Source organism: Hermetia illucens, chromosome 2 (genome assembly GCF_905115235.1).
Source record: "Hermetia illucens chromosome 2, iHerIll2.2.curated.20191125, whole genome shotgun sequence".
NCBI lineage: Eukaryota > Metazoa > Arthropoda > Insecta > Diptera > Stratiomyidae > Hermetia > Hermetia illucens.
The window spans coordinates 112,452,355-112,471,028 of NC_051850.1; the positions used below are offsets into that span (position 1 = coordinate 112,452,355).

The following is an 18,674-nucleotide window of genomic DNA, read 5'->3' on the forward strand; positions in this document are numbered from 1 at the left end:
GGAACTACGCCGATTCATATAACAATAGAACCAGCTGGTGTTCGACATCTTTAATGCAATTCTCCGGATAAGATGCTTTTAAAAGATACATGAATGTTGAGAATCTACCCCGTGTAAAATGAAATCAACTCATATAGGGCTGATAATTTATTTATTTTACTTTTCAAAATTAGTGCGGAAGTAGACTCGGTGCGATGCCTGAAACAGCAAAACTATCACTAATTATTTTGCAACGCTATTTATGCATTCCAAATAGTCATTACAAAATCAACAAGTTGTTGATCACTTATCACCGCACACCATGGATGTTCCAACTGCTCCTGCCACATACAATATTCTGTTGAGTGTCCATAGCAGAATAGCTTCAGCTTTGTACATCAGCGCCGTGAATACTATGGATAACGGCTTAGGAAATAGAAATAATATAATGAGTAATATTTGGTTGGGAAGTAAACAATTCACCTTCACTATGAGAAGGGCCAGGAAAAGTATTCTATCCGCGGCTACAATGAAGAACGTGAACGCCACAATCATTCCCAGTGCTGTAATCAGAGCCAGGACTTCTACGAGATGTACAGCAACAGGCATTCTTTCATTTGGCCTCCTTAAGCTAGTTCTGAAATGTCTGTTGGGTGCACATTAATCCTACTTCGATATTTTTGAGCAAACTGCAGTCGACTTACCAGTTGTATATTAAGTGCCTCTCAAAAGAAAATTAAAGCATTAAATTTACGATGGGGGGAATTTGGTACCGAGGCGCAGGCTGTTGAGCAAGTTGAAGATATTTGCCCTTTTTAGTGAACTGCAACGAAATTTGTATGCATCGAACGAAAAGTATTTTAAAAGGGAATATTTTGAAATATATTTTCGGTATAATATAACTTTGCACTAAACAATTTCTGACACTGATGACTTCCCAGGCGAATGCTACTGTGGTTCAGAGTATTATCCGACAATAATGGTATTAAGGCACTGCGTCCTTAAAGAACTGTTGTGGCCCTTTACAAATGACGGTCAATCTTACAACCGACAGCAATTTTAGGATGTTTTCTACTTCCAGATGTATCAACTTGGCATGGGATGGTATTAAGTGCATATTCTGCCAGAGACATTAACTCAATGAAGAAAAAAAGGCAAATTTTATTTTTTAATGGCAAATAGTGAGTTTTTTATTCCTCATATACCGGTATTTCGGGGACCAGTTGTCCTCTTCCTCAGTGAGTTTTTGTGATAAAAACATTAACAAATAGAATGTTTTTTTTTCATTATAAAACAAGCCGAAAAAACGACACACACAACCGAAAACATTAACCTACTTTAAATACGTGTTGGACATTGTCCCAAAATACTGCTACATGGAGATTTCATCTGTCTCCCCACAGAATTTGCAGACAGTTTAGCCTGCAGGGATCCATGAGTATTTCCGCTATGACCCTTAGGTTCCTCTTCTCCGTTCCTGAAAAGCTAGCCCGTTATAGGTCACTTAGCCGTTCTGCCCCCTTTCGCAGTGTCGTGGCCATAAACCCCACAGATTCCACAGGATGGTTCTGTTCCATTGTTCCAGTGTTCGTTCCTTAGCCGGCTCTTCAACTGCTTAATTGCCGTCAACTCCAATATGGCCTGTAACCCAGAGTATCTGAGTTATATCGAGCTAAGCGTATTCACTTTTTTAAGGCACACCTCGATGCTATTAACAAAGTATGCTGGTACCAAGCACAGATAAAGAAGGAGAGTTTGAGGCAACGTACTTTGTACTATCCTCAGTAAAACAAAAATAAAATGCTAAGATCAGGGAAAGAGATAAATAAAGTCTAGTTGGAGTTATTCCACTATGTTAAACCCTACCTGCTCTCTTGTTGACAGGTCCCGCTACAAGTCAACCAAGAAAATGCATCCAATATTGTCAGAAACAAGATGATCGAATCAAGTAACAAGCATCGGAAAAATGCTAGGGCGTCCACCTCAGGACGGACGGGCTTCAGTCCTGTCGAGAAATGGGCAACGGTTCTTGGCCGCGTCAGGACATAAGTAAGTTAGTCTGAGCAAAATAAATACGTGTCTGTACGCTAAATGTTGGCATCCTAACTGGAAAGACCGAGGAACTCGCAAGAGCCCTTCTGAAAAGGCGCATTGATATCTGCGCTCTACAAGAAACCTGACGGTCTGGTGCCAAAAGCTATGACATATAACACAGTCAATACCGTGTTGGCATTGCCATCTCAGAGTGTTTCCGTGATGCCTTTCAAGAAATCAAACTATCTAATGATCGGCTGATGAAGCTCACCATTATATCAGCTGATCGCACTATTCACTTCTTCACCGCATACGCACCACAGACAGGTCGACCTGATGCCGAGAAAGATGACTCTGACAACTTCTCCATGAAAAGACTTGTATCGTGCCTGCTGGCAATTATATAATCATTGCCGGCGAACTTAATGGTCATGTGGGTGAAAAGGGAGACGGTAACAGATGCCATGGTGGGGGGGGGGGGGGAAGAGGTTTGGAGAGCACAATGAGGGTGGCGAGCGTATAATCGATTTTGCGGACACCCATTACCTTGTGCTTATGGATACATGGTTCATCAAACGATTGTTTCATCTTCTTACATTTAATAGTGGGAATTATAAATTATTTTCATAAGACGCCGAGATTTTAGCACCGTCACCGATTGTAAAGCCGTTCCCTAAGAGAGCATCGCACTTCAACATCGGCCGTTGATTGCCATCCTGCGAATTAAGCCACTAATAAAACAGCGTGACGAACCCAGCGCATTAAATGGTGGCGATTTTGTGAGAAGAAAGAAGAAATGATCTCACTTACGCGATTACCAACTATTACAAATGTGGAAGAATCATGGAATCAAATGAAAAACACCATCCACAAAGCGACCTCTGCAACCCTCGGGGTCACCAAGTCAGGTAAGCGGTACATCAACCGAGATACTTGACTTTGGAATGACGATGTTGAGATGAAGATCGTGAAAAGAAACGCCTCTACCACAACTATCTCGACGATAAAGCGCTCGCTCGTTGGCATATTTATAAGAATGCCAACCTGGAAGCAAAGGAAGCGATCGCTGTCATCCCAGTGTTTCATTACAAAAATCTTTACGATAAACTGAACGACTTGCCAAAAGCCGAAACAAACGCACGCAGGATATCAAAACCTTCTGCTGTGTTAATGACAAGAACGGTTTTTGCTTACCAACCGTCGAGCCGCGACAGATAGATGGCCAGAATATTTCAAACCGATTTCAATTGAAGAATTTGCTCATCCTCCACTTCCACAATCATTGCCGGCATCTGGAGCAGTTCCACTTGTCTGCACAACTGAAGTCGAGGAAGCACATCGCATCTGAACTATGGAAAGGGAAGAGCTGCGACCCAACACTGTGGGTCAGTGAGTTCTTTAATCGCGTTATTCAGGAAGGTAGAAAACCATCTGACTGGCAAGAAAGTACCACAGTTCCAATATGGTAAAAGAAAGATAGTCCAGCAGAACCCATTCTTGACAACTGTATTCGCGAAATCGTTGAAATAACCGTGAATTAAGCCAGATTTGTCAAGAATTGCCGAATTGCTGACGCAATACACGCTGCACGGTTACTCATAGAGAAACACCGTGAGAAGCGTCGCCCTCTTTACATTGCATTTCTGGATCTGGAGATAGCGTTTAACCGTGTCCTACACGGACTCATTTGGTATGCTCTATGGCAACACTTAGTGCCAGAAGAACTCGTGCGCTGGGTTTAATTGCTCTAACAAGCGCCCTATATGTTTTCCTAGTGTCTAATAGCAAAAATGATCTCGAACAACTTGTACAAAAATGGAATGATCGCCTCATGTAACACTGTCTCAGATTGAATTTGAATAAAACTGAGTTTTAACGACCGATCCCCATGAAAGAGGCACAATCACTGTCAGCGGCACTGACCTGCCCAGAACTGAGCGATTTAAATATCTCGGATCAATGCTGTCAGCCAAGGGAGAACTGCGTTATGAAATTGCTTTACGCATTAACGCAATCTGGATGAAGTGGCGTTCCACAAATGGTGTTCTTTGTGATCCACGTATCAATGAACGTCTCAAATCTAAAATTTACCGCAATGTCGTCCGTCCTGTCGCTCTCCATTATTCTGAGTGTTGGCTGACTATAAAAGACAATGAACGATGTCTTGTGGTAATGGTGACAAAGACGTTGCATCATTGGACTAGTGGGGTTACACGTTTAGATCACCTCCGAAATGAGAATATCTACGATCTATTTGGGTTGCACCGATTGTGGAAAAACTGCGAGAGAGGCGTTTCCGCGCTAACGAAAACTCACTTGCCAAGATTGGCCTGAACATCAAAGTGGATGGTAAGCGACCAAAAGGTCGGCCAAAACAACGGTGACTTGAAACGCTGGATGGGGATTTAAAAGCCTCAAGATTGCATCCAGATCCAGGACAAAGGATAAACAAAAAGAAGGAGAAGATCTAACTGCATTGACAGCCGCTTGGCTGTTAAAGCCTACAGTTCCTTCTTCTTCTTTTTCTGTCGTTGTCCCGTTCGGCGGAATTGGTCGGTTAGGTCACTTTACTCAGATATATGCCTGGTCTGGATGGAATCGAAAGGCTCTGAAATCATCGTCTAGAGTTTGAAGCAATTGCTGTTTTGCCGGGCCTCTTGATCTTCTTTTCGACTTGGATGTGCAGACCAATCTTGGGAAGTAAGTTCTTATCAGCGCAAATTATAACTCTAGACCATCGAAGATGCCCTCTCTCACTTTTTCTCCAATCGTTGCAACCCCATATCGACCGCGGACCCGGATCAGAACCCGGCGTGGGTCATGGACATTTAGAAGATGTCGTGATTACGCTTATCTAGAATGCTGACAGAAGTCGAATCGGACGGTAATTTAAGTAATGTGCCAGACTACATTTCTTTTTCCATATTGGAATGGTCATGCTTTCTTGTCAGTCAGATGGTGCTCTACCCTCTTCAACAACACAATTGAAGAACTCACTAAGCCAAAATATTCGGTCCCAGCTCTTCGCTTATCTTTCTTCTGTTTATAGCTCCCTTGGAAGTTAAAGTAGGGATACTTGTCTATAGCGTATATTTCGCCCAGAATTATAATGATTTGATTGCTCATTGGTTCAAAGTAGACTTTACTTGGACCATTATTCCCTGCTCTCTCTCTACTATGAGAGACCCTTCAGTTTGCCACTTAATTAATTGTTTGCGGCTCACCGGTTGAGGGATAGAGCGTCAGCCTTCCAATCTCGCTGTTTTGGGTTTGAATCCCAGTCGCCATGGGTGATTGTTTTCGTCTTGGGTTTGTTTCGCTGTTGTGAGCTTATCACTTGCACAGCGTTAAGTGTCATGATAGTGAAACTGAAGCACAATCTGACTTTACTCCGCCAAGGAGTAAACAGGAAATACTAATTGTTGGTTGAAGCCGTAGGTCACAGGCACGCTCTCCAATCTAGCTTATTGCTCTATCATGGTTCAAATTTGTCATCGCAATGAAACTTCATCGCAATGACTTTCTATTTAGGCAGCTCTCCGTCTTGCTAACACTTTTTTTGAAGATAAGGAGTAGCCAATCCCAGTAAGGCGGACTTGTTCCCATTACCCCAGTGGTACATATACAAGCCAGTCTTTGAAATTTGTATATTTCCCTGATTGGTGGGCACAAATTGGTATTGGTATTGCAATATATATCCAGCGTAGTATTTCCAGGGTGCGTGTCCATTCCTTTCTGCTATCGACCTGCGAATAATGAAAGCCCTTTAGCTAGCCGACATATTTTCCCGACGTGCATCCTCCAGAGTAGTTTTTTGTCTAGTCGAATTCCCAAATACTTGACCTCTCTTCCCCAGTTAATTTCTATGCAGTGCAACCTGCCTTCCAAGTGATCAAGCTTGCGCTTCCTTGTGAATGGTACTATCATGGCTTTGACTGAATTGACGCGTAGTCCCGCTCTTCAGCACCACTTAATAGTAATTCTCACTGATAATTCGATTCTGTATGGGTTGTATTTATGACAATTGAATTGGTATCTGTCGGTACTTCCACTGCCAGTTTTCTAATACTTTGGTCGTCCAGAAGGCCAGGGTGTTGCGGACTTCCTTGCGGATTAGGGTATTTTGTATTTGTGCAAGCGATGTGTTATCGAAAGTATCTTCTTTTTTTATTCCACTATATTTACTTTTGAAGCTTTCTACCACCCAGAAAAGTACAATAATTTAAAAAAACCTTCAGTCTACAAAAAACAGTCTACATTCTCGTGGATAAAATCCGGCTCAATAGGTTGCGGTGGGCGGGTCACTTAATCCGTATGGATGAGGATGATCCAGTCCAGAAAGTCTATAATGACAATATCCATGGTAGAAAAAGAAGGGCCTGAGATGGAGCGATGGCGTAGGTCAGGACGCCAGCAGATTTTAGGGATATCGAATTGGTGGACCTCGGCGCAAAACCCAGATGTCCGGAGTTCCTTATTAAAACAGGCTTAGACCGGAAACCGGTTGTTGCGCCACTGATGATGATGAATAGTCAATTATTTTAGTTTGAGTATATTATTTTCTTGACGGTAAAAAAATTCTGCTCTTCAGGCGATGGTATTGACTTTGCGCGAGAAGTCCTTCACGGTTTTTCTACCTGAAGGTTCTAGCTTCCGGTTTCCCGATTAGTTTTCTTACTGCTGAAGAATCGCTTAATCGATTGATATATTAGTTGTGGACTATAATTTAAAAATATGGTCTTGAAAAAACCTTGTTTTTGGGGGCTCAAAACAGATATAACCCCTTAAGTAGATTGGAGAAATTTAACATTCCCAGCAGATATCCATTATTTTCATCCTACCCAGCCATGTTTTGGCAATTTCCGTTCCTCTTGCGTTTGCAGGTGTCCAAAATGTACCGATCTAGACCTTTCTGAACTGCTTTTTCGAGTGGTGTTTGTCAGTCTTTGTTTGCACTTTGAGTAGAGATTCAACACTGGCCTGATTATTGTGTCTTCGATTGCTATTGGCTCTAAATGTCGGCATGCTTCATTTCTCCAAGTATTTTTGTTGGGCAGTTAGAATATGAAGCTGATCAACATTGAAGTACCTGTGCACTTGCTCAAACGGTAAGGTTATCTGCTTTCGAAGTGAAGACCACTTCTGTCCACCTGCACGCATATATTCCAAGGCTATACAGCCCTTTACTATCCTTAGGAGGGATATACAAGACAATGATCTTGCCTGTCCTCATGTATTCCTCGGAGGCTTGGGTTCTTAGCAAGAAAAATTGCGAACTCTTGGCCGCATTCGAGAGAAGAATCCTCCGAACAATTTTTGGCCCCCTACATGAGGATGGACGATTCCGTAGCCTACATAACGACGAAATCTATGAGCGATACCATGACCGTCCGGTTGTGGATAAAATCCGGTTCAATAGGTTACGGTGGGCGGATAACTTAATTCGTATGGATGAGGATGATCCAGCCCGGAAAGTCTATAAGGGCAATATCTATGGTGGAAAAAGAAGACGAGGCAGACTCTGCCTGAGATGGAGCGATGGCGTAGGTCAGGACGCCAGACAGCTTTTGGGGATATCGAATTGATGAACCTCGGCGCAAAACTGGGATGTCTGGAGTTCCATATTAAGGCAGGCCTAGACAACGCTTCTTGACCTTTGTGAATCTGAGGACTGTCCTAAAGGCAGAAAGGGTGCAAATTTTTCGACGACCTTCCTAAAGTATTTTTCTTTTGAGCTTGGGAAGCCGGATAGATGCACACGAAGTACAGAGCCCTGACTGATCCGTGTGTTGGTGAAAACCATGTGATCACCAGGCATCAAAGTCCCCTGACGTCTATTCAGGGCTTTGATATAGAAGCATGGCTGTATTCAATTGTCAGACAAATTCAGTCTCGGCCAACATGGGTGTATATATTCGGTAAATCCATTATAATTAATGTCCCTTTCGATCTTCTTTATCGCAGTCCTGCAGCACCTGAACCATCTGCACAATTTTTGTCACAGTGCGTAGATGTGGTATTTCTACCTTAATTTGAAGTCGAAATGCACTTTTAAAGTCTATTTGGACTAGGCAAATGACGATGAAATAAATGTAGGTGCTCCAATTAACGTTCTTAGTGATTACAACTAGTTCAGCCTTCCTAGCTTTCGTTGTGAGCCAGTGTTAGCCCTAAGATTTTGAGTAAAGTAGAGAAAACTCCTCCATGTGGGCAACTCCCACTTCTTTTCTTAATTGACCTCCTTCTGGAGGGACTTGAATAACGCCATCAGATGTGACTTTCGTTCACAAACCATTCAAAAATCGAATGTAGACGTGGTAATAACATGTGGCTGCAAATATCAGAAGCCAAATGTTGCTAAACCCTTTGCAGAGTTGGACATTGCACAAATCAATGTTGAATGCATGTCCGAGGTACAGGGTTACTGAAAAAGAATTCCGAAAGATGTGTGCACCTAGTAGAGATAACAAGATTCTAGGATTGAACATGGCTGTTAAGACAGAAGTTGGTTGTACCGCTGAAATCCCAAAAAAACCTTGGTCTGCAGATTTTACCTATTATTGTATGTGCTTTTTCATGATTTTTTCATGCTCACTACGTGGGAACTAGAACGGATAGGAATCCGCTAAAAAATAACAAAATGGCGACAATGGGCGGGTGTTATCCCATTTTCATTGAAATTTCCATTCCGGGAATCCCAGAAAACACTTCCTCCCATTTCCACACCCCTCTCATGAGGCCTATCGATCACACTGTGTGCACCGGCTCTTAGTGTGTTTTCGCCTTTATTGGCTTTAAATCGTGACAAATAGGACTCGTGGTCTGCTCATGTCGCGATTCACGTGATATTCCCGATTTCAGTTTATTTTATCCCAATAACCCGTTTGAACACTAAACCATTGTCAACTCCCAAGTATTATCATACCCAGTTGCCGGGAAACTTGCTTATTTATAAATAGACGTAAATCTGATAACGGGCATACATATGGCTCAGTGGTCAGAGCACCAGGATATAATACGAAAGGTCGTTCAAGTCTCGCTGGTGGCTGAAGGATTTGCATCGTGACTAGATATAGGATACCATTCGACTGACTGTAAATGAGTACCTGAATTAAATCACGGTAATAATCACGAGCTAGCGCATCCTGACCTCCCACAATTTACATACATACCTCCTGCAGTGCACCGCTACGGTTTTGAATGAAGTGCTCTAACACGCTTCGAAGCCCAGATCCAATTGGAGTGTTGCGCAAACGATTATTTTTATCATTATCGTTGACTTATGAGTATTTATTAAGACTAGCAATGGAATTTTACCGCCTAAGGAATTGAGTGGGCCCGTATTTTTTCACTCATTTGCTGAGTTATATTTTGAGATTCAAATAGTTTCCTAAACGCATGTCTTGCAAATGTCGAGGAGCACGTGAAAATGCAAATGTTAAACATAAACAATAGCACAGCGCAGTAACAAACAAATCGGAAGCAGCAGTCAAGTTCAACGAACGTTTGTAAACAATGGAATACCACGGCATGATAAGCACGTGGCTGTGATTGTAAACAGTAATTTGCGCAAGTACTACAATCATGATTTATCAGGAATTCTCATGAACTGTCATGATTTTTCTGGAAAATCAATAAAAGGATAGGTGGCATACTGCACGCACCAGAACGTCTGTTTCACATAAAAACACCGATAGACACAAGCCTTACTGTCGGCCATGTTGGAAAAATTCTATCGTTTCCCTTGAGCTGGATTAAGTTTTCGGTTTTTTTCATGTGAAGAAACTCGAAAAAAATTGATAAAATTGCTCGGGTTTGTGAGAATAGTAGTAGTCGCGTTAGGTTTATATGAGGATACATTGGAACCATGCGTTCTGAACGAATTATGTACAAAAATGAAATTATAACAGTGCCATATGAGAAAGTATCGAATTAGTGCAACCTTTTCCTAGTCTAAACTAGAAAATTTAACGATATTACTTAAATCAATGTTAAAGTAAAATGAAATTATGAGGAGGATCAAGAAGCTAGTCTCGGCGTTAAGTGTGTTTTGTTTCGTTGCCTTTTTTCCACAAAGTGCCGACTTTTCGTCGCGTCCTGCTGAGGAAAATATTAAATACGATCTGTAGGTTCTCGTTTTTTTCAAAATTCCGATATATGAAAGTCTTTCAATGGATTTCTCGTGTTGCAGTGTACATCGGTGGGTGGATAAGCTCGGCTTGGAATTATGGCACCTGGGGGACTTCATAACGAGGCGGAAGGAAGTTCAAGAGGTAACCTATTTCTAGTCTTTATATTGATTTTCCATCAAAAGTAATCTGGAACTAATCGATGATGTAGGAATTAGGTTATAGAGAGGAAAGTCTGCATGGCGTCCAGGAACTGCGATTACTGAAAGTAGGTTGTTTGGTCTATACAGGTGTGCAGGCATTTGGTTGGCAGTGGATACATAAGGCATTGCATTGCAGTAGTCTAGATGGAAATATTAAACGTTCCTTACAAGTAGAGCACAGGAATGCAGTCAAATGCACAAGAAATACTCTGCAGCCCAATTTCTACAGCCTTTTTACATCAGAACCCTGAGGCCTTTAAGCAAATTTTACTCTGTTCTACTTCAGTATCATTATTTACCGTGTCGTATACATTCAAATTTGTTCTTTGTTGCGTAGAGATATGTATGTCATTTGACAAAGCGAAATTAATATTTTTGGGTTGCAATAATTATGGGTTTCATTATATGCAGAGAATGGGCTTCCTTTTACAGTTACGAAAAAATCCTTACTATATTGTTCAAGACTGCATTTTATTGAATAAAGCTTTCTTGCTGATTTTTTAAGAAAATAACTCTTAACTAAATAGGGAACAATAGTTCACTTCACCAATTCGATTTTAGGATATGTTATATTTCCATTATTTGATAGTAGTAGAAATAGAATTATTTGATAATAGTAGAAATAGAACTACGTGAACATTTTGTGTGAAACAAAACCTTATTAAAATCAATTCATTGTCTGCCTGCCCGTCTGTCTGTTACACCCGATTTACTCCGAAACTGCTTGACCGATAATTACGAAGTTTTGGAGAGAACATATGGTCTGTGTGTCCCTTTATATGCAAATATATCTATCTGAATTCGGCACTACCCCAAAGCTTGATTAACATATAACATATGAATAAATACATATGCCAGTCTGGAGTAATTGATATTGATATATAAATGATTAAAAAACTAAAACGAAATGTTTCCCTGCAACCTCCCATTCACGTGAGCTCACTTTGTTGTGGTATTGATGAATTGATATGTTATGATGACGTCATACAGGTTTTAGAATGCACGAAATTCACACAAAATGTAAAAGTTTTACCTTCCATAACTTTGTAAATAATAGTTTGATTTCCGTCAAACTTCTCAAAGTTATGCCTTATGTTATCCCTTATGCAAGTACTATACTATTATTAAATTTATTTGTGCAGATTTTGGAACGGGATGTATTTTCAGGCCTAGATTTCATTTAGATACGCTACTGTGATAGGATAGGTTCTGAGAGCGAGACCTGTTAGAATTTTTGGGGGTTATATTTTGAGCCCTCACTCCCCTACATTTTACCCGATATCAAATGTAGGACGAATTTCGAAACTACTACTAATTGAGCCCTTCCATTTGATACCCCACATGGCCATATTTTAGGGAAAAAAAGTTGTACACTCCATTCACATGTATGAGAGCCCTCCTAAAGCTTAACACAAAATAACGTCACTTGCTGTATGTAAAGAAAACAACAGACCACGTGCTCTCACCAACCACCATCAACATCGTGACAATCGGTTCAGCTGTTTCCGAATAAATCGGGTGTGACAGACAGACAGATAGACGGGCAGACATCGACTCGATTCTAACAAGGTTTTGTTTTACACAAAGCCTTAAAATGTTGGGCCCGCCGTGGAGTAATAAAAAACATTACAAAAATACTAATTTTTACTCCATTTGTCTGTTTTTCTGGGTATTTTTTTAGAACTAGAATATAATTTCACTTTTTTGAAATATTTTAAACAATAGTAGCAATTATCTTGAACTTTTTTTTCTTTATTCCCAGAGTTTCAAAGAGGCGGAAGTTGTTTCTCGAGTTGGAGCAAAAATTGTGGAGGACATGGCAAATGATATTAAAGTTATGATGGATTTAAAAATCAGCGCTGTCCGGGTAAGTAATTTTAAAATTAAGCTTCTTTAAAAACTGTGGTACTACCGGCGTTAGAACGTCAGTAAATTCTTCCGAGACGAACAAATACGTGCCTCCACGCTAGATATTGGTATCTTCACTGGAAAGACGGGAGAATTCGGAAGAGGCAAATTGATATTGGCGCTCTGCAAGAACTGCGACATAGAATACGAAGGAGTAAAATGGCTGTAAACTTGGCTATTTTGGTACACATTTCCGTGGAAATCGAAGTAGGGCTTTTTTGAAGTACTTAAGAAGAAATGAGGTACGATGGAAGTCGGCGGGATAAATAAACACGGAGCTATGATCATAATAATATTAATACTTGAATTTTTGACATAAAAATCAATAATAATAACGTGGCTTTCATATATAAATTAAAAGTAAGCCGAATCCCTTGAGAACCTAATGTATTTAAGACCTCGCAATAAATTCTATCTTAGTGTCATCGGTGGTATGTACATGTAATTCACGCTGAGGAGAGCTCACTTGCCACGATTGCTCTTTCACACAGAACCTTGGCATATTTATTTGAGAATAATCGTTGTCAGTTTCTGAAGTATCACGACCGAAGAGAGACAGGGAGAGGAAAGGTAAAAGAGGCTCTCAAAAAGGGTAAGGGCTGGTGTCATAGCTGACCAACAGATCATAACATAAGTGTGAGAAAATAAAGTCTTTTGAGAACCCTTGTGCTTCAATGAACGGGCTTGGGCAAAAAAGTAGCTGATTCATGGCAATTCTATAAGAGGGTTCACAGCCCAAAGGTAATAGTGATGTACAAGGCTATGTACAATGCCGCAACAGCGTTTACAACCCAACTTAAAAGGTCATAAGAGGAGAGAGAGAGAAGTCGTGCAACGACTTCAGTCTAGTGGTCATAAGCGCAAAGCGCGGTCGACGCGTGATTTTGCCAAGCTAATATAGACCAAACTCCTTCCAGCGAAGTAAGGCTTCATGGTGGTTCTGCCCTTCTATAGAAACTGCCCATTTTGGCGCTGCAACTCGATTCTAAGAGTTATTTCTCTATACATAAAAATAACCGCCTCTTTCTTTCTTTGCCATATCAAAACTAAGATTGCTTGCAAGCAATGTAAAATTCTGTGCACCGATTTGTTTTACACAAAAGAGGAAGTAGAAAATAGATAAGCAAATAAAAAATACTTAAGTAAGTAAAACCACACCAAATCCTGAAAAAATGACAAGATATAGCCAATGAAATTCAAAATAACAATATATGAAGCAGGGACAATGTACAAGCACTACAAATAAAAAAGTGGGGAGAGACGCATAAAGTATGCGAGGTGGCTTGGCCGCGACTTGGCTATACAACATAAGCACAAGTCGGGAAACCGCAAGCTGGAGCTTTTATGAAAACAGTTGAGTGGATATTCGTTCCATTAGTACCTAGTACGTAATATATGTTATATAATATATATATTATGTGAGAATATCCACTTTGACAAGATACTGATATTTGAAGTCTTGAATTTCTACAGAAGTAACAACTTTGAATTTTGTTATTAATAGCGCGATTTTCACCAACTTTGGTAGGACCCTCTATAGTACAGCCTACATTGCTGCGAAATTTCTCAATTCGAGGATGAACTTAACTTTAGTAATATGCTATTATTAACTTTAGTTGAACAGATTGACCATATAGTGGCAGCCTCTTGATTTTTTCAAATTTTCCGGTTGGGTAGTTTCTTAGAATGGATCCGTAAAAGAAATGATCATTCTCGGCCCCCACACTCCCCACATTTCTAACAAATGTCAAAACTAAGACCGGCTTCGAAAAGTAATAAACGCGAGCTTTTATTTGATACTCCACATGATTATATTTAGTGAAAAAATGGACATTCCCTTTTGCATGTATGGGGATCCCCCTTAAATTCCACGTAGAATGATGTAACTCACTGTGTGCGGGAGAGTTCACAGTTCCCACCCTGCAACCTAATTTGGTGTCAATCGCTATAACCGTTTCAAAAAAAAAAATGCCTATGATATATACTGACAGACTGACAGGCAGACAGTAACCCGATTTTAATAAGGTTTTGTTTTACAGAACCTTAAAAAGTGGGCATCTAGGTATTCACAACTAGGAAAAATAAAAGTCTCAGCGGGGGGTTCATCTGCAATCTACCTCCGGGTTTAATTCATTTTTATGAATGGAAGCGACGGGACTAATGTAAGTGACATTAACAATTAACACTTGCTACGCAAATAGTCCCTTCCGCAGTTTTCAAAACTAATTCATTCAAATTAATTACATTCAAAAGTAACAGCTGAACGAACGAAAAACGCCGCCATATTGCAAATGACGTGAACTGCTTCTATTCTCCTCTATTTCTTTGTTTTCGCATCGGACTTGTTGTATATTAATTCATACAAGTCCGTGTAATGAACTTCATTTGCCAGCTCTCCCACTCCGCGCACACGCAGTCATTCCGCTGTTGTATTTCAGGTTTAAGCTGTGAGAGGTCGTTTCATCTGTTTCTTCATGTTCATCTTCATGTTTTTTCCAAAGAAGCTTTTTTGTTTGAAGTAACTCCCAGATATTCCAGTTATCTCTTTTTAAGGTTTTGTGTAAACACAAAACCTTATTAAAATCGGTTTACCGTCTGTCTGTCTATCTGTCTGTCTGTCTTTTTTTTTTTTGTTGAGGAGGTGGAAATCTTCAAAAAGACACTGGTCTCCACACACCAGCGTGTGGGATTTTTACCCACTAAAACCACCCCCGACTCCCTCCCTGCCCCGCGGAACCACCATAAGGTATTACATCACGGGGCGGAGTCAGCTCACTCTAGCTTTGTCACCTTTCTTCTATACGCGGCGCACGTGACCGCGCTTTTCTCCTTTCCTCTGCCTTTCGCAATTTATCTTGAATAGATGCGATCATGGAGTTGACCGCATCCCAATTCTCTTGATGTGCTAGCATTTTCGGTACCAGATTTTCTGGTACCAGCACCTCTCCTAGAGTCTCTTCTAGATTCCTCCTTTCTTCCGCAAATCTCGGACAGTGGAAGAATACATGCTCTGGGTCCTCTGGGACTCCATTGCAATTTGGACAATCGGGTGAGGTCTCCAATTTAAACCTGTGAAGGTATTGGAGATATCCTCCGTGTCCCGTGAGAAACTGGGTGAGATTATAATTAATCTCACCGTGTCGTCTCTCCAACCACTCCTTGATGGCAGGAATGAGCCTGTGCGTCCACCGGCCCTTTCCCGAGGGTTCCCAACGCTCTTGCCATCTATTTATGGATCTCTCCCTTTCAGCGTTCTTCGTCCGCGATGAGGAAGAGGTTGGCTTTGCTTTGTATATATTCGCCATCTCATCTGCCAAGATGTCAATCGACATCATTCCAGAGATGACGAATGCTGCATCATCTGAGACAGTCCTGAAGGCAGAGCATACCCTCAGGGCTGTCCTCCTGAACTCAGTTTGGTAGCATTCCCTGACATCCACAACGCCTCCCTCCAAACTGGGGTCGCATAGAGCATGATCGGGGTCACCACCCTGGCTATAAGCAACCTAGAGGTATGCCGTGGCCCTCCCACGTTCGGCATCATCCTCGCCAGGGCCATACTAGCAGTGGATGATTTATCACAAACATACTGTAAGTGTTGCTTATAGCTGAGCTTCCTGTCTATCACCACCCCCAAGTATTTGATGGTCGGCTTGGAAGTGATGATATGATTCCCGATTCTAACACAGGCGTAATTTCTCTTCCGGTGCTTTGTGATGAGGACCGCTTCTGTTTTTTCCTCCGCAAGCGTCAAACCAGAGCTCTCCAACCAGCATTTGACAGCACTGATTGCTTCGCTTGAGTATAACTCAGCATCTTCAAGATGCTTTGCGACAACAACCAGTGCTATGTCGTCAGCGTAACCCACCACTGTGGCTTCCTCCGGAAGGGGAAGATTAAGTACATCGTTGTACATGTTTGTCTGTCTGTCTGTCCGTCCGTCTGTCTGTCTGTATGTCTGTCTGTCTGTCTGTCTGTCTGTCTGTTTGGTAGAAAGGTGGGAACTGTGAACGTTCATACATACAGTGAGTTACATCCTTTTAAGTTGAATTTAAGGGGGGGGTCCCCATACATGCAAAAGGGGGATGTAAAATTTTTTTTCATCAAATATAGTCATGTGGGATATCAAATTAAAGGTCTCGATTAGTACTTTTCGAAGCCGATCTTAATTTTGACACTTCTAAGAAACGTGGGGAGTGCGGGGGGTTGAAAGTGATCATTTCTTTAAGGGGGCCATTCTCGGAAACTACCAAACCGAAAAATCTGAAAAAAATCAGAAGGCTGCCACTAGATGGTACCTTGGCTCCGAAATACCTTTCATACCGATATCTGTTCAAAGAAAGTTAATAATAGCATATTACTGTAATTTTTTGTAATTGGCTGGAAACCCCCCTTAAATTCATCCTAGCGGCACGAAATTCTGCAGTGATGTAGGCTATAATGTAATGCATGATCATACCAAGTTTGATGGAAATCGCACTATTACTAACAAATTTAGATAGATAGATAGATAGATAGATAGCTTTATTAGTGTAAATCAATTCATGTTCAGATACAATCAATATTTAAGTGATACAGACTAAGTCTTTTCAACTATGGTAAGTTGTGCAGTATAAACAATCTTAATAAGTGCAATCGCTTCAATTCTCAAAATTCCCTAGGAAAATTTAAAAAAAAAAAAACCTAGCTTGCAACTTACGACCTAAACTTATACCTATTACTAGCCTAAACTAGCTCTAAACCAAATTGACGATTTAATATTTGATGTGAATAATGCAATCTGGGAAGGTATAGAAATAAGTACTCCTAAGCTTACAAAGCAAGATGCGTGCTCACCCTTACTAGATGAAAAAAACATTAGGGATAATTCGGAGAAAGAATGACGTCAGACGACAATGGCAAAGGTCCAAGGACCCTTCATTGAAGACCCAGGTAAATCGTTTAGGTAAACAAATTAAAGAAAGAATTTTTAAACTGAGAAACATAAAATGGAATCGAACTCTTTCAAGTTTAAAACAAAGTTCTGAAGTCTGGAAATTTCACAAATTGTTTAAGAAGGGTAACAAAAATAAAATTCCTCCGTTAGCAGCTGAAAATGGCCAACTGATATACGCCGACATTTCGAAGGCTGAATTAATTGCTAAAAATTTTCAATTGGCGCATGCTATCTCCAAAGATATGGGAAATCCTTTAAATGACGCGATCGTTGCTAACGCTACTAAAAACATTCCAAGCACGTTTGAAGTTCCAAAAGACGCTTACTGTAAAATAAAAGAGATTAAGAAGTTAGTTAAAAAGCTTAAGAATAGAAAAGCTCCTGGAGTCAACCAGTTACCGGCAGTTGCATTCAAAAATCTTCCTAAGAAAGCATTTCCCATAATTCAATTAATTTTTAACGCATGTTTAAAAGTGGCTTACTTTCCAGTAGCGTGGAAGTATACTATTGTTATACCCATTTTGAAAAGAGGTAAAAATCCGAACTGTGTTAAAAGCTATCGGCCCATTAGTTTGTTACCGGTTCTATCAAAACCGTTCGAAAAAATTATTAAAGTCCGAATTGATCGCTTTCTGCAAAGCACAAATTTGATACCCAAGGAACAATTTGGGTTTAGAAATGGCCATTCAACCGTCCACCAGCTTTACAGAGTTTCGAGGGACATAACACAAGCTTTAAGTTCAAAGAATTCCGTCGGTATGATCACATTGGACATCGAAAAAGTTTTTGATGCCGTGTGGCATGACGGTTTGATATTCAAACTTTTCACTTTCGGTTTTCCATTATACCTCGTCAAATTGATTCGGTCTTTTCTTACAAATCGCTATTTTTCCGTTAAAGTTAATCTTACAATATCTTCACGCAGAATTATTCCAGCAGGTGTTCCTCAGGGTTCGCCATTAAGCCCGACTCTTTTTAATATTTACACATCCGATATCCCAGTGGACAACACCTGTCAGCTTGCCATTTTTGCGGACGATACCGGCTTATATGTCGCCAGTGTCGACCCTTCCATTATAATTATGACTTTAGAGCGAAAGTTAGAAACTCTATATCAATACTACCATAGATGGCGAATTAAAGTCAATATGAACAAAACGAATGCAATTTTCTTTACCCGTAAAAGAAAACGCTCCAGCCTACCTTCTCGCGAAAACTTCCTTGGATCCAGCATCTCGTGGGGGGATAGTATTAAATATTTAGGAATGACCCTAGATAGAAAAATGACATTTAAACCCCATACTGAAGATGTTTGTATGAAAGTCTCCAAGTGTATCCACGCATTATACCCATTAATAAATAGGAAATCGCAATTATCGCAATTCAATAAGCTGCTTATTTTTAAAGTAGCTATGCAACCGATTCTACTGTACGCGGCTCCAGTCTGGAATCATTGCGCTAAATGCCACAAGTCCAAACTTCAGA

The 18,674-nt window shown here is 40.6% G+C and overlaps 1 protein-coding gene across 9 annotated transcripts in view; it reads left to right on the forward strand.

The window, feature by feature from the left end:
• Positions 1–9,696: 9,696 nt before the first annotated feature.
• Positions 9,697–18,674, forward strand: part of LOC119648352 (voltage-dependent calcium channel subunit alpha-2/delta-3) — a 78,046-nt gene continuing 69,068 nt past the window's right edge. For 4 of the 9 annotated variants that reach the window (XM_038050056.1, XM_038050055.1, XM_038050061.1 and 1 more), the window contains exons 1-3: positions 9,698–10,138; positions 10,205–10,286; positions 12,108–12,212. In XM_038050056.1, coding sequence (XP_037905984.1) covers positions 10,023–10,138; positions 10,205–10,286; positions 12,108–12,212 — 303 coding nt within the window. In that variant the 5' untranslated portion in view covers positions 9,698–10,022. Of the gene's footprint in view, positions 10,139–10,204; positions 10,287–12,107; positions 12,213–18,674 lie in introns of all 9 variants that reach the window. The other 5 variants (XM_038050054.1, XM_038050057.1, XM_038050060.1 and 2 more) reach the window with 3 other exon arrangements.